Source organism: Cryptomeria japonica, chromosome 10 (assembly GCF_030272615.1).
Source record: "Cryptomeria japonica chromosome 10, Sugi_1.0, whole genome shotgun sequence".
Taxonomy (NCBI): domain Eukaryota; kingdom Viridiplantae; phylum Streptophyta; class Pinopsida; order Cupressales; family Cupressaceae; genus Cryptomeria; species Cryptomeria japonica.
This window is the reverse complement of record NC_081414.1, coordinates 898250457-898268359: the sequence shown is the minus strand read 5'-3', so window position 1 is coordinate 898268359 and position 17903 is coordinate 898250457. Positions and strand designations below refer to the sequence as shown.

The 17903-nt window shown below is 34.5% G+C and overlaps 1 protein-coding gene across 9 annotated transcripts in view; it reads right to left on the bottom strand.

Moving 5' to 3' along the window:
• The window catches only part of LOC131046296 (serine/arginine-rich SC35-like splicing factor SCL28), a 142967-nt gene that overhangs the window by 93707 nt on the left and 31357 nt on the right, over positions 1-17903 (bottom strand). The window contains exon 1 of one of the 9 annotated variants that reach the window (XR_009359221.1): positions 12780-13027. The exons of 7 other annotated variants lie outside the window; for them this stretch is intronic. Coding sequence is in view for 1 of the 2 variants with exons in the window: in XM_057980006.2 (XP_057835989.1) it covers positions 12780-12964 (185 nt within the window). In the remaining variant the exon portion in view is untranslated. Of the gene's footprint in view, positions 1-12779; positions 13028-17903 lie in introns of those variants that run through there. One more of the 9 variants, XM_057980006.2, reaches the window with a different exon arrangement.

The following is a 17903-nucleotide window of genomic DNA, read 5'->3' as shown; positions in this document are numbered from 1 at the left end:
AATCTTCCTCCAGAAGACCTTCCACCTCTACCTCTTTGCCTCTGCTCATGTCTTTTGTTCAGCTTCTCTTCTTCTTTCAGGGCATACTCTGCAATTTGATCAAATTGAGTTCATCTTGTATAGACATCTGCAATCCATTCAAATATCTTGCAACTTGTTCAACTTCATCATCAATATGTCCGGATCTGATATTCAACTTGTAAAATGCTTTGGTGTACTCCTTCACACTAGATTCCTTTTGTCTCAAATTCTGCAACTTTCGGAACAAATTCACTTGATAATCAGCTGGCATAAATTTTGATTTCAACTTAGCAACCATCTGATCCCATGTTTTGATCGTCTCTTTACCTCTTCTCTATCTATCAACCTACAAATGCTCCCACCAAAGAGATGCATGACCCTTCAACCAAGTACAGGTATATTTCACCTTTCTTTCTTCCACGGTGTTTTCAAAATCAAAATATTTCTCCATCTCCGAAATCCAATCCATCAATTCATCTGAATCCAACTTTCCATCATATTTTGGTGGGGTAAAATGAGGTTTGGTATTCGCCCTACTCAAAACCCTCAAAACCCTTCCTTCATTAGAATCAATCACTGGTGGCTTTACTTGTTCCATCGGGGCTTCTTCTCCTTCATCTTCACTCACATCTTCAACATGTCGACCTCTTCTATGGGCTGTCTCAATGACTTCCAACCAGGCTGCAATTGCTCGCAACATTTCCATAACAACAAGGTCTACATTCCCACACGCTCCACCATTCCTATTTCCTCTTTGCGCCATCTTCACGCTAGTCCTATGCAGCTGGAGATCGGATCCACCGTCCGTCGCCCTACAACAAAATTTCTCAAGACAACGCAATCTCCGAAACGAAAGCTCGCTTTGATACCACTTAGTGCAGTTACCGGTTAGGAGAGACCTCGATCAGATCAATCTGGGTTAGTCAGCAAGAGTAAACACAATGGAAACACAAGGATATGATGGAGGCAATGCAGAACTGAATGAATTATATCATGAAAATTGTTTACAATCAACCAGTAGTAGTTGGGTTACAAAACCAGCTCAATGGCCTGCTAAAACATGCTTAACACAAAACCGGCCACGACCGGGATCTCAAATCTTCAGATCTATCTTCTATGTTCTATATCTTAACTTATCTCAATTCTAATGCTCAATTACAATGATTTATACGATCCAAAGGGATCCGGTCGGCCCAAAAGGGATCAAATGCCAAAGAAGAAGACCTAACGTGTAAAAACAACAAGGTCAACCTCCACTAAAGAAATTCCTCCAAAAAATCCAAAGGATGAAGTGTAGATCAAAGGGAAGGTCGGCCACACGCCAAGGAACATCGAAATCAATGCTTAGGGCTCCGCAAGCTACGGAAGGGATCCAGTAGATCCCGATAGATTACAACTAGGCAACCGGTACCAAAAAAATGTCTCGGAAACTAATAGCAATAACTTGTCGGAAAATGATCCAAATGTTTCACAGTTTGGGAATAAGGTAGATGATAAAGTCCTCAAACAAAATCCAACTCCTCGAGATCCGGTGAGCCAATGCCAGAAAATGCATATTGAAATGCAAAACAGAAAGGAAATATTTTTGGTTGATGCAAGATTTCCATGAACTGGGGATGCTCTTGCATCATTTCAACACGACACTTTTTATCAAGTTTCATTTCTTTTGTAGGATATTAATATACCCTTGTATTACTATTTTCTCTTTGTAAATGAAATACATCAACGAAATGTTGAAGAAATTTAGGACAGAAGATTGCAAACTAGTCAGCACACCCACGATCAGAGGTTGTAAATTAAGCAAGGATGATGAGTCTTCCAAAACATATCAGACACTATACATGTCAATGATTGGTAGCCTAATGTATGTGACAACATCAAGACCAGACATTATACAAGCAATACATATGGTGGCACATTTTCAAGCAACATTAAAAGAAAGTTATGTGCAAGTAGTCAAAAGTATTTAAATATCTAAAGCACACTTTGGTTTTTGGTTTGTGGTTTTCAAGAGGTGAAGATTTCACTCTAGCTACACATACATATGCAGATTGGGCAAGCATCATTGATGATAGGAAAAGTATAAGTGGAGAACTATTATTGGCAATAGTCTAGCGTCTTGGTTAAGCAAGAAGCAAACTTTTGTTTCTTTATCCACAACAGAGGCAATATATATAGCAACAATATCATGTTGCAAACAAGTTCTTTGGATGATGAAAACATTGAAGGACATGAAGAAAGCACATGATCATCTTTTGTCAATATTGTGTGACAACATAGGTGCAATTAATATTTCATAATTTGGTTATGCACTCTAGGACCAAGAACATTCCTATCAAATATCATTTCCTAAGAGAACAAGTTGAAGAGCAAAATATCAAGTTGGAGTGCATTGCCACTAGAGAACAAATTGTAGATATCTTCACGGAGTCCCTTCCTAAAGAGAGTTTTGAGTATAGTAGACATAAATTGGGAGTGATATCCATTTCAACTAGTCACTAAGTTCTTAAGGAGAATCACAAATTCAGTGGGGGATAATTATTGTATTAATCTTTCAACTCCATAGATTTTGGTAACGAGTTCAAAAGATTACTCTGCACAATGAGATTTACAAAAAGGGGGAGAATTATGTTCTTGTTATCACCACAGATTATTTCTTTAGAGGGTTGCTACTAATGACAAAGGGGGAGATTGTTGGAAATATTGTTGTCAAAAGAGAGGAGTGCAAATCACTGCCATCATATTACTGCTATCAAAGAAAGAATTTATATGCTTTAATGTGTGAAGGCCAAAAGTCACTACTCGAAAATTCCAATGCAATCATGATGATCGACATCTAGATTTGACCAACCCTCATTCAACCTTCGCACCCAATACAATAACTAAGTGTTGGAATTATTATTTTTATTGGGTAAACCCATTAGACACTTAATTATAATTTAATCTGTGTGTAAAATTTGGCTAAACCCCCATGGTGAAATTAAAATAAATTTATTATTTTCAAATGTGGTCTACCTTTTTGAAGGATCACCCTTCTTGAGTGAAGAGGCATGATAGGCTTATAAATAGAAGATGAAATGGAGGTAAAGAAAGCAAGAAAAAATTACAATTCATTTCAGTACAAACATATTTTTGAAGGAGTAGAATAAATGCTTGATCAACAAATTTCATGGAGGAAAAAAATATAATATCATTCTAATATAGGCAGATTTTTTAAGGCAAGTGTATGTGTAAAAGCATTGCATCATGTACAAGCTGACTTTATGATGAAGATATAATTTGTCGCCATTCAAGAAGGCAAATACTTTGTTGATTTGGAGATTGGTGCCTCCTAGTAGAAAATATTGGCTTCTCTTACTAAGTTGGTGCTTAGAAGCAAAGATTAGTATCTCTAGTAGGTTGGTGCCTACAAAACATAATTTAGAGATTTTTTTTTTATGGCTATATTTGGACAATAGATCTAAGCACTCTTTCTCCATGGTTTTTCTTTGAAAGGGTTTCCACATAAATCTCATGTTCTTATTGTTGGAGCTTTTATGATTTGTTTTATTGTGGTTCTTAAGTTTTAAATATGCAAAAGTTTATCTTATACTCATTCACCCAAGTGTGTGCACATTAGTTCTCTTCCTCAATTTGCTACTCCATATTCACCAACATGCCCTCCAAAGAATAATATGCTACTACACTTCCATTTTCTTTTAGTCTTCTATGATTGCTTCACAAATCTCTACTAAATCTTATCCTCTTCATTCTCAACTGCAATTTATTTCACCACTTTCTCCATGCCTCCAATAAGAAATGCTACAACTGCAATCTTGTTCTTTTCTTCTTCATCCTTTTGTACAAGATTTTTTTATTCTTTTCTTGCTCTGACAAATTCATCCACACAAATCATTATTAAAGAAATAATGGGACTCAATCTCACCCATTTTTTCTCTTCTTGTCAACTCTTATAAGTGTCTTCCCTAAATCTTTTAGGACCATCTTCATATTATATATTTCAGCCATGAATGCTCTATCCCTCCTTACAAGGACTTAAATTCGTTAAACTTTTACCAAGACAAACTTCATACTCTTTTTCTTTGCCTTCTTCAATCTCATATATAGCTCACACAATTTGCAACTATCCTCAACACAACAAGACCCTAGAAGATACACCTTGCAAAACCCTCTCTACCCACTTAAGACAATAAATGTTTACATACACCTTCTACCTAGCATTCCTTTCTATTTGGCAACCAATCCCTCAAAAGCATACTCATAGAATAATTGCACTCTTTACAACCACACAAGATGAATGCATGCAACACTATTCAAATTATCTTCATAAAAAGTCACAAATCTGTATAGCCAAACAAGGGCCTCTAAATCTCTTGTTTTTATTAATAAAAGCAACAAACTAGGGTGTCAACACTTTACAAACAAAAGCCTCAAAGGCAAAGAAGCTTAGACCACTTACAATGTTACACAGGCTATTAAAAGACCACTTACAACACAACCCAGGCTACAAATAAACCACATCAAGAGTGGGTAGGACTCACGCCCACAACTCAGGGAAGAGTTTGGGAACAACGGGAAGGACCTTTTCTTCGTCGACTAACACAATTCGAACAATATTGTCATCAGGAACACTAATATAAGGCGAAGCATGAGGGGAGATCCTCACAAGCAACTTGTTAGCACACAAAGCAGAAGGTGGAAGAGCAGGAACATCCTCCACCAAAGGATGGGGCTGAGTGGGGGCATAGGACAAATTAGAATGCACACATTGAGAAGAGGCTCCCCAATAGGGACCAAAGAGGTCACACCAACAACAAGAGGCACGCCAACATCCTAGAAGGAGTCATCAAAAGAAGAATTAGAATCTTGGGCAATTGAGTGATCATTATTAGTGTCCTCCCACCAAGTAGTAGTGCCTTTACGATGTGAGAGCGAACAATTTGTGGCCAAGTGACCTGTTGAGAAGCATCAATGACATCAAAAGGGGCCCCCTCATAACCTAGTGACTGAGTTCATGGCCTATCCCCAACCATGAGAACCACATCTCCAGGAAGAGGCATGGACATGCCAATATCAGTTAAAATGTGTGCAAATGTAGAATGATCGATGAAGGAAGCGGTATCATCAACCTTCAAGAAGCAGCCAATAGAGTTGTCAATGGCCTCATAACAAGAATTCTCCCAAAAATGAAAGGGAAAATTGGGAAGACAAACCCACATCAAACACACATTGAGTAGTTCACTAAGATGGTTAAAGGAATTTGTTCAAGGTTTGACTAAGAGTTTACTCCCCAAGCCCACAACTTTCTTAGCACAAAGTCATGATCATCAAAAGAAGCAATGAATAAACCCTTAGCACAAGGGAAGAGCTCAATTTTACTAGTAACTAAGGGCTTCCAAGAATCCATCACCCAGTGAAGAAGATCTGGGAGAAGGCTAGAGACCAACAAATCTACACACCAACTCATAGGGTTGGTAGAAGTATACATTTTCCACCATATCTTGGCCATAAACCACAACAGGCGAGGTCTTGGCACAAGGAAGACGACAAGACTTCCCATTGGGAGGATAAGCAACATCAAATTCAGCAACATGAGCACATCTCCGTCCACCAACAACGTAAAGAGGCCTTGGATGGAGAACCCTGACACCCACAACACTAGTCACAACAATAGGAGAACGCATAGAGGTAAAAACTCTGTCACAAGTAGCAGTGAGAACAGGGGTGGTGGAACCACCAAGGAGAGTCTCCACGAAAACCACATGAATCACATTTGTAGAGGAAGCAAGCAACCCATACCCAACCACATCACAAAAGGGCACAAAAAGCCCCACACAAGAGCCAAACCCCATATGCACAGTAGGCAAAGACATTAAATTAGTGATAGGAGCCAAAGCATGGGTAGGAATAGGAACTATTAAAGGAGCGAGAACCTTATTCAAAAATGTTGCAAGAGCGAGAGCCATCATGAGAGAAGTTTATTTTCTGGTTTTATTTCACAAGAGTGGGAAATCTCTTATTACAACAACAATGGCTATTATAAATCACATATGCAAACATACATGTTTTGGATTGTGACAACAAAGAAAAACAATGCAACTTCGTTGCAATGTGGAGTTGTCTTACTTCAAAATCATTGATCTTCTTGATGGATAAACTTGCAATCTTTAACTTGTAGCTTCATGCACCTACAAACATAAAAATAAATAAAAAATGTGTGCATCGTTGTAGTTGGTTGTATGCTCCTATTTCATGCTTCACTTCAACTTCTCTCCATCCCGCCAAGCCCCTAATGAGCTCTTCTTTTTTTTCCATATTTTTAACATAAATATTTTGTAGGTTTTGAAATCAAAATTAACTCCTATTTGGGCACCATCTCTACATGCCTCATTCCTCCAAATCCCAAAATCAAATTTAAAATAATAATAAAAATTTACATTAACACCCACAACTCTTGTTTGGTGCCTATGTGGTTTTGGATGATTCCTAAAACTCACCCCTCAATTTCACAATTTTTGCATTTAAAAAGTGTCCTTGGTGCCACTTGACATTTTCACAAAAGAAATGAATTAATTTCTAGCTATCAATGTTGAACACACCCAAATGCTGAAAGCAGGGGGGCGGGGGGGTGAATCAATGTTAATCAAAACTTAAACATTTATTTACCATTCATTCATTAAATTAGAACCACTGAAAGAAAGAATAGAACCAAAACATACACCACACAAAAACATCAAGATTTTTACGTGAAAAACTCAAGGAGGAAAAAACCATGGTGAGAGTTAACTCACACTATATGAAACAAGTATTACAATGTGTTTTTAGGCACACTACCAAGGAAGCTTATTGCTCTTTGAAGGACTTGCAAGTTGTGGTTAACTACCCCAAGGCAAGATACAAAAGACCTACTGGAAAGACACCCTATCTCCTAGCAAGATACATGAATATTACAACGAGATGTAACATGAATTGCTATAGTAGAAGTATTTGGCATATCCTCAAGTTACAGTCCTCTTTGTAGCATAATTACTCAGTCATATTGATTTCGCACACTTAATACTCAACTAACTTATCACCGGATTATTTCGCACATTATTTCACTAACTACACACAAATGATTTATCCTTCCTTATATACCCTCCACAACACACCAACACATAAATTAGGTCGGCATCCATAGGACTTATCAAATGAAACATGTGAGCCAATATAGGTCAACTCAAAATAGATATATCACACACCAAGATTAGATTGCAAATCAACTCGAAGCATAGCTAAACCTTAAACACATCTTATCACATCCTTCAAAGCAATTAGAGTAGGTCAGGATCAACCACGATTGAAGGAACTCAACTTGTCAGCCCAAATTTCAAAACCACTGTCAAAACTATTAAATATTAGCCTTCATGCTACCAAGGAGAAACGAAAATCACCATGTTTACCAAGATGAGAGCAATGAAGACCATCTACAAACTCTCCGCAAAAAACTCTTGAAGAAATCGATCATCAAGTTTTGGTGCAAGTGGACAAATCCATTAAAAAAATAGAAATAGGTGAACTTTGATAGACTAATACATTTCAACATGACGAATATTGCACTCCGGGCCACCAATTTTATTGAAACTCGTATTTCTTAATCCCTATACCATTCTAAATATATTCCCGAATCCACACAATTAGAACTATCTAACTAGAGGAATGTGAAGCATTCTAGTAAAACTTCTAAGAGATATAACGTTGTTGAATTGTAACTCAGAGGACAAACACCTATAACTTTTGTTGTAGACGATATTATCTCATGAAATCCTGGACATAGGCACCTTACACACTACTCATCTTAACTCTAGAACTGCATAACCAAATCATGAAGGCAGTGTGGACCACAATATCAACTGACAGACTTGAGAAGATACATTGTTCAATACTTAGATAAATTTCCACAATAGCATAGGTATGAATCCAAAATGTCAACCAACAATCTCCCAGAACATGTAATTGCCCGCTACTACAACAACATCCCGCAACCAAAGGATAACACATAAGTAACAATGTGTTATTATATACTTACAATGAACTTCTAGACTAGTACACTAATATGGATACAATTGTTGGACTTCCATACTGTCTTTCATGCTAATCCAAAAAACACCATCTATGTTAGAGGCACAACAACTCTCAAATATATTGGACACACATGATCTGATTTATCAATGACCACAACATATATAATCCTCAATGACAACACATATTGTCAAACATCAAGTTGACATCAATGAAAACACATATTGCCAACAATCAATGCAAAAGGTCAATATGCAAAGCAATTTTATTGAATTGTCTTTCATAATTCCTATTGACACCATCAGTAATGATTCTCAACTTCAAATTTGATGCTTTACCAATTTCCAACACTACATATGTATTTAAAATTAAATTAACACACGGTAACTATAACTAAGCTCCTAGTTATTGAAGGTAACAGTAAAACTAATTACCATATAGTAAAATTTATTAACTTGACCTACAAACTATCAAAAATTAAAGAAACCAAAAACTCATAAGGAAACTTTTTTGGGTCATGCAAGGTTGCCTATGGACACATGTTTCTGCATTGTATATTCACACTTAGGAATTGTTATCTAGCTTTATCAAAATTGAGAAAACTATATGTATCAAAACAAGGCACATCCTTGACAATATTTTAGTGGTTTAAAAGGAGATGGAATGGGTCTATACCTCCAATTTGTTGGTTGTCTTTATCAAAATCAACTTTCATAAAGTATATGATACAAAATAATGCCCATTTATTCTACCATCTTGCAAGCTCTTAAGTATGGTTCCAATCTCTTTCAAGTTTGTAGCTACACTTTCCAAAGATGCCACTACTTGCAAAACTATTAAAGAACAACAATCTTCTAAACGTGGTCTTTTCAAATCCACCAAACAAGCTTACTATCTATATCCCTCCTACATCCTTGCTATGAAGGGCTTTGGTTGCTTATTGTCGGACTAAACTTCCCAAGGGTGTTATATAAAGTATCTCATGTGAGAGTTCATTTCAACGATTCTTAAATATTATTTATGACTCTTTCCTCATAAGAACCAAGGATAAGGATTTGTGGCAAATGTTGTTCAATCTCTAAACACCTTTTTCTTAACTTCTAGATCTTGAACCAAAGTGCCAAAACTCAATATTAGACACAATCATTTCTTCTCCCACTAACTAAAACAATTTAAGTTGAAGTGGATACAAAATGGGGGAATGTTCAAATACATTGCCAATCTCTCTACTTGCCCAACCTCCCTAGTTAACATTTGCACTCATATCCTACAAATAGCTAAGAAGAAATTTGTAGTAGATTACCAAGCTCCTTTCCAAATCGTTTACAAGGTGCATGAGGCTGCCCCATGTCTACCATTCTCCTTGTTGGGCACTATGTCAATCTACAACAAATTACAAACTTTTTAATGGGTTTTTCAATGGTATAATATTGAAAATGACATGGTTTCCATCATATTGTTTGGGATATTTATTATATGGTTCTTATTTAAAATCAAAAGCATGGCTTGGTCTTATGTGCCAATGGGATCATGCATGCTATTGAAGGGGATAGGGCTTGGAAAGTTATAAAATAGGTATTATTTTATCCATAGTAACTATTATGGCAAACAAGCTTGTAGGGCTTAGTGCTTTAAATAATCTGTACTGCCTAAGTCCTTATCAATATTAAAAGTATTTGGAAAAAATAAGAGCCTTAGAAAGTTTGGGAGCATATTAAGCCATGGCTTTTATGAGCCAATGATAAATGTAAGAATGGTTTTACTACTACCAATAAACACTATTTGTGATAGCCCCATTATAGTTCAAACAAGGTTAGTGATTAGCTATCTCCTCTAGAATTAAATCTTTCAAATTTATTAGGTGGGGCATTTGTATCATTGTTGATTTTGTATTTAAATCTTCCCACTCTTGTCTCTCTTAGCCCAAGATTAAATCTAAATATGATCTTTCTTGAGTGTATTTTGAGACATACAAGAAAATCGCTAATGTAACCTTGAAGAATAAAACCACAAGAATGACATTGACCCTTCATCTAGACTTGGTGAAGGGATTGTAAACTTGTTGGTAGACAATATTTTCCTATGCTCCAAACAATTTTAGGATGGGAGGGACCAAGGGCCTAAATTCGGGGATGACAATTAGGACAATGGTAGGGTAGTGGTGGGTGAAGATATAAGGGTAGACCTCCTAGTGTGGTCAAGGGGCAACACCCCATGCAAGGTTCGGGGGCACTAAAACCACACAAACTTTCATGGAGGATGCCATTTTACAATTTTATCACTGTGTTTTTTGCAAGATTAAGTTCTTACTATTTGTAACCAAATCTTGATAAACATGAAAAACACACTTTTTGAGTTGAATGATGCAAGGGCATACCTAGGCATTTTTGGTGCATCCAAGAGATGCGATCAGATCCCTTAAGAGTCCCAAGGATCTTACAAATGTCCCCTCTTTGATGGAGATGTCCTGAAAACATCCCTAAACATGTGTGGTAGTATCAAAACAATGTGGGGATGTTTCCCCTCAATTCCTACATTTTGGGGACATACGCATGCCAAAAATGTTTGGTTTTATGGGATGCATCTCCTAGGAACATTCCATTTTTCACTCATTAAAAAGCACAAGCTCATATATAATCTTCTCACCTCAACCCATTCCCTATGGAGAAGATTAATGACACATGGATACTCAACTCTTCCCCATCTACTTCACAAGGGTATTCATCAAAGGACAATCTTGAGCAATCTTGAGCGTAACAAGGCTTCGATTCAACTAGTGTATTATATACCAAGGCCTCATGATTAGTGACAAACTCCTACACATGGAAATTTCATGTCTCAAATGCCAATTTTTTCACCAGCTTGAATTTTTTAAACATTGTAGTTCTATTGTAAATCGTAGTTTGCTTGAAGGTGGTTCATCCTTTCGAAGGCTTACCATAAGAAATTTTTACATAGTTTATGTTGATTCTGGGTGATATTGGTTGACTTTTCAATACTACATTTACACATATGTCACTTGGAAATATTACTTCAATTATATCAAACTAGAGAGTACTAAAATGATAATAAGTGTCCAAAGGAACTCAATGCTAATTAAAACAAGAAAGTAGTGCCAATATCGAAACCCATGCAGGAACCCCTCATACTTTGTATACCTTTAGTCTTAGTAAAGTTAATCTGTTTATCCCAACAACATTGTATTGCTAATGTGCAACCCAAACTAGGGCTAAAAAATTTCCATTAAAATTGAAAGACAAATCTTAATAGTAGTTACACATAACCACATATAAGCTATGCTCACCTTTTTTATATAATTTTTATTTGTGGGTATCATAATACTTACTTTAAATTAATGAATTTATGGGAGACAATTCATTACCTGTGAATTTTAACTTGTGTCTAATAAAATTATATATAATTATTTTTAATAAATGTTAAAATTAATGATATCAAATCTCCACAATCCTTAATCTCGATCATTGTTGTTTTTGGATAACTATGTTATGGCTTGTAGTTTGAGTTCATGGATTTTTTAAAAAGAAATTGGGGGTTAGGTTTGTTATGGTTTGTTATGTCATTTAAAACATAAATAATATATTATTCATCATTACTTCAAGTTCAATATTAATATAATATTATTTAACTCAACCATTAGTTTTAATCATCAATATCATCATCGTCCAGATTGGATTAATAAAAAACGTGTGCACTAAAAGTGTGTTTGAATTCAAACTTAAGTGCAACATGTTGAGAAGTGGAAGCATCAAAGTTAGTTTCTCCTTGCAAAAAGAAAAAAGAAAAAAAAGTGGGATAAGGAAAAATGGTTTGTCTTGGAGATTTGGCTCGAGTGCGCTTGGGTTCATCCCAAATGAATCCAACATCAAAAGAATCGATCTTGTTTGAATTGGACTCAAATCTAAGCAGCATCAATACTTACACAATCTAATCCATAAATATCAATACTCAACTATTAAAATTTTAGAGTAGCTTATTTCATAAGTTTTCTATTAAAATTTAAGATTTTATGTCCACATTATAAAATATAATGTCATATCTAAAATTATTAAATTATATTTTATTAATATAAACCCTAATGTCATATCTAAACATATTAAATTATATTTTATTAATATAAACCCTAATGTCATATCTACACATATTAAATTATATTTTATTAATATAACATCACCTAATATTTTTAATCAAATGAATACTAACAACAGTAATACTATTAATCCTTTTTCGATTAACATTTAAGCTTAAACACAGCTCTAAAATTATTTAAAACAGCGTTAGGAACACTATAACTATGTTTATATTATTTGACCATCTTACTTTTCACAACCGAAAAATAAAAAATAAAAAATAAAAAATCTGAAACTAGAGGCAGTAACATTATTTGCACATCAAGAAAAACAAGTAAAAATAATATTTTTGGTTTTGGTGAAGTGAGCAATGCATCAATAAGGGTTCGGAACATGTACAGAAAACGCAGAAATCAATCGAGACGGAGGTATAGACAGAAAACGCAGAAATCAATCGATAAGAATATTTTTGGTTATCGCAACGCAATAGGGATTTTTCCAGAATAAAGAAACAGTGGCTTGATAAAAACGATGGGTTGAAAGAGATAATTCGCCTTGTCTGCAACAAGAAACATAAAAAAACGAAAACTTTCAGTGCAAAATTGGAACCTTGTGTTTTGAGAGAGGTTTCTAACTAGCAAAGTTGTGGGATATGCTGTGTAACGAGGTGCAGAATCAGAGGCGTTGGCGTCATCCTTGGAAGATTTTTCTCCTCTTTCGCGCCGAGGAGGAGGAGGAGGAGGAGGGCTTGGCGTTCGGCGCTTCAGTTTTGGGTACCCGCGGCTGCTGCTCATCTTCCTTCTTTTCCCTCAACTCTTTTACTTCCAGCCGTTTTTCGTGAGCGAAATAGGCGAATGCACTTTTTGTTGAGAACTCAATCCAATTAAAAAAAAAAAAACCACAACTTTTGTTGAGGCCCGGTACGAAATGAATAATATATTATAAAAAATACCACCCAGAAATAAAATGATCTACAGCTATTATGGACAAGTGGCCCCACCAAAACAAATCATATCGATGGAGATTGGCCCATGAAGACACCCCCAAATTTGGAAGTGGAGCCACAATCACTCTATCTTTCTAATCCTAATAGCCAAAGAAAAAGGCACCACTCACTTTGGAATTGGAGGCACATTTATTATGTCGATCAAATCATCTCAAGCTCCACCACAACCAAAGAAAAAGGCACCCCCAACTTTGGAAGTGGAAGTACAATCACTTCATCTATCCAATCATCTTGAGCTCCTACTTAATCAAAGAAAAAGCAACCCCCCACTTTGGTACTTGAGGCACAATCATTCCCAATCCATGCCATGCTATGCTAGTGACACTCACCTCAAGTGCCCAACAATAGTGTTCCTATACATAGCCAAGCTACACTAGTTTTAGTCTTGGAAGTGTTGGGAATCTTTTTAGCAATTGTTTGAATTTTTTTGCTAAAGCTAGATTAGATATTCAATATGTAATTTTATTGCATTCCTTGTACCACTGGTTCAAACTTCCGAATACAACTTAAGTTTGAACAAGCCTCCTTCATACTTTCAATTAGAACATTGGATTTTCTTTCCCACCTCAACTCTCCAAATAATGATTTTAAGGGTATTATTGAGGCAACTTATTAGACTTTCCCCTTCTACAACATTCTTATTTTATGTAATGGGTCACAAGCTTCAATCACTTCCACCATCCCTTCCATGATTCTTATAATAAACCTTGTATGAGAAGTAACTAGGTTGCTTTTAGCCACCCTATCAAAATTGAACTCGGTCTGGTCCTTAGAAGGGTTAAAAAAAATGTTACCCCTATCTATAATACTCTAAAAATGGTCATCTAAACCATGAGCCCCTAATCTCGACAACGTCACCAAAGTCCTAATCAAAGGCAATTAAATAAATCTTAAGTACACAATTAATTTCTAAAATCATCAATGTCACAGCAAAATTAATCACTCAATATTAATTAAATCATTCCAAGTAAATCATTTTAAACAATTATCTTATTTATTTTAATTAAATATCTTTTGCATATTTAATTAAATAAATCAATTTGCCATTAAATCATCAAAAAGAGGAATTAATTTGAAAAATAAATAAAAATTGTCATAATTCTTCAAAAAAGGAAACAAATCAAGAAAGAGGAATTGGAAATTATGAGCACAAATCTTCAAAAAAGGAAACAAATCAAAAAAAAAATTAATTGACAAAAAAAAAAAAAAATTGAGAAAAGAAATCAATTGGAGATAATCTTGAAAAACAAATTAAAAATTGATAAATAATCTCAAAGAAAGCAATTAAAACAATTAAATATTAAAATTGAATGAAATAGAGAATAAATTGGTTTTTTCCTAATTTTATCTTAATTTTAGTTCAATTTACTTTAAAACTGAGAAAAGCATCCAATCACATCAATTCACCTGGATTGTGCTTCCTCTTGAAAAATCTTGATCGCTCATCATCATTTGATCTCAGTCATTGGTTTCTTTCTGAATTTTCTATAAATTCGGGCTCTCATCTCTCATTCAAAGATCTTGGAGAATATATTGTTATTATGTTGTTTTTACTCTAGGTTCATTGAGAATTTGCATTGAGATATTGCATATTAGTTATTTCATATTGCTTTAATCATTTAGCTTAAATATTCATATATTGTTTAAATCATGTTAAGATTAAATCTTGCAAATCAAGCATTCATCTAGCTTAAATCAAGCATTCATCTAGCTCAATCTTATGCTCATATAGATAAAAATATTTCGTTTAATTGTTGTCTAGTCACTGGATAGCTTAGCAATCTGAGAGCAATCTAAACTCGCATCTACTAGAAGGCAATAAGCCGACTTGCAGTAGATTTCATTTTGTCATTTTTTATTAACCAACCCATGCAAATAATGGTTTATTGAAGTGTTGTGTCTTACAGCTTGCAAATACCAATCCACTTTTCACATTTGAGGCCTCACCTCGACTCAGTCTGACATTCAGTGGATTTTATATTTAGACTATTATGGATACTTTATTTTGATGCATTTTGAGACTTAGAACTTATATGATTTCAAGATTTGGACAACATTGCTATGATTTGATGATTTACTTACATGCTTTGTGAGATAGAACACTACATGATTGTTAGATAGGATGATATTGTGATGATAGATGTCGTTATTTAATTTGCAGGACTTTACTCTGAATATAGAACTATGATGTATGTTTAGTTTATGTGAATTGGGATGAAATTGCTTATATGAAATTGCTTGATAAAAGATGTATTCAATCTGTGCAAATGAAAATTGTATGCAAGTAATGATGTGTATTGTTATATTATTGAATTATATTATATATGGATATTTGGAAGTACTAATGTGTAAATTGAGATGCGCAGGACATTTACCATGTGACCATGGAAAATTACGGAGAATCAAACCTAGACTTATGTAAGTTTGTAAGCCAGGGTTTGTCTATTTGGAGAGACAACACCCCGTTTGTGTTGTATTTTATTCGTAACAGTATATGCTGCATGAGTGTTAAAGTGTTAATTAAATTTATTGTGTAAAAACCCCAAGAGACAATTTCGTGTTTTATTTTTGTAAAAGTGTTTTATTTGTGTCACTTGACACATGTGTGGATTTAAATTTAAATGTTTTATTTTGTCTCTAGGTGGGAAAGTGTTTAATTATAGTTTTTCTTAAATTAAATAATGTGTTGTTATAAATACTTTGGGAATATAATATTTGGGGAGGTCAGCTTATGTTTGACCCGAAAATAAACTTCAGAGGAGTTTAAAATGGGTTAAATGGACACCTAGGGGTAGTTTAATAGGGTTTCCTAAAGCCCATAAGGTATACCTAGGGGATAGGGGTAATTTTAGGCAAGTTTCTACTTTATAATGATTTTTTTAACGCTTTAAAAATTGGCTTTTTTGAGTTGAGCGAAAATTGAAAATTAGAAGTTAAATCTAATCAAGATTTTTCCTTTTGGAATGAGAGTCTTTTTGCATTTTTGCTTTCTTCCCTTTTTGGTTTTTTTTTTTTGAGAAACTTGTGAGAACTCAGAGAGTGAGCTTCTTAAGGAAGATTTTTGAGAATTGGAGGGTAATCACCCACTCTCCATTTTTGGAGACAAGAGAAAATTTGAAAAGAAAATAATGTTATGGTATAGAAAAATTGATTAAGGGTAGAAGGAAAAAGATTCGTGGATTGGGCAGCTCTTCATCAAATATCATAATACCTTTGGGTAGATTAAGGTTGGTTTCAGTTATTCATTTTAATGTCTTTTTCTTGTTTATGTCTGGAAGTTTGTTGGTATAAGAAATCTGTGTTCTTGAAAGTTTTTGTTAGAAAATCTTTTGGTATTTTTGCATTATGGTTTGTTTATGTTTTGGGAGTTTTCTCAAGACCTCTTTCTCTTGGGAGAGAAGAGGATCTTGAGGGTGGTAGCAGTGACAACCCTCGAGTGAGAGACTCTCTTTTGAGAGCGATCACAAGGGATCTTTGTGTGACCCTTGCTGCATGGCCTGTTTGTGCAATGGGGGTCATAAGGAGGGATATAAGGCTAGAATGTCTTTGGGGGGCATAAGGAATAAGGGGTTGAGAATCTTGATATTATTATTGTGCCATGAGGTGGCTTCTTGTTTATTTTATACTTGCAGTTCTCCTCAGGGTATTGGTCCACTACCACCCTTTGAAAATGTTCATCACCAAAGTGTGGTGTTGTGAAAGCCAAGTTGGGAATGTGTCTGGAAAATCTGTATGCATTTGCTTTCTATGTGTTTGCCTGTTTGTTACCCGTCTAGGAATTGGTTCTCCGAGCTCGGAGGTGGCTACCAGTTAGCCTAGGCTGGGAGGTGAGCACTCCGTGGTCATATTTGTGTTTCTATTAAGCAGGAAAGTCAGGAGAAGAGGATAGGTGCCATGAAAAGACACAGAAGATTATTGTTGAAGATACTTAAATCCAGTTGCAAATATTTGTTTAAATTTGTCATAGAAGTATGCCTCAGTCATAGAAAAGAGAAGCAAGTTGTAATTCTTGAAATTTGACTTGAGATTTATTGTATAGCTAAACAAGGAAATATCCTGTAAATTTTCAGAATATCTTAGAGTTGTAAAAAGAGATCTTGTTTTATTTCTACTTCTGTTTTTTGTTTCAGTAAAAAGAAAAGCCTCCTTAAGTTGCATGCAAAAGCTTCTTTTGTATTATGGAAAAATTAGTTTTCAAATAAATTTTATCTATATTCTACTTGTTGAAAAGTGTGAATTATTTTGCTGAAAGATCCTAAGTATTTAAAAAGGGTAAGGGTGCTTTAAGTAATTGTTTTATTAGTGGAAAAAAATCAATGAATGTGTTTTATTCAGATTCGTATGATGTATTTTTAAAAAAAAGATGTGTTAGAATAAAAGTTTAGGCAAAAGATCTACATCGATTTCTTTTATCAGCAATTAAAATAAATAAATAAAAGGGCTTAAGTTTATATGCCAATTATATATATATATATATATATATATATATATATATATATATATATATATATATATATATATATATATATATATATATATATATATATTTATTTATTTGTGCACATGAAATTTTGATTTACATTATGCTTCCCCTTTGTTATTTTGTTTAAAATTTTGTATGTAAATCTTATTAAAAAAAAAATGTATTTTTATATATATTCACCCATAAAACTTTTATATATATAAATTTATATAAATATATATATATATATAATATATATTTTTTA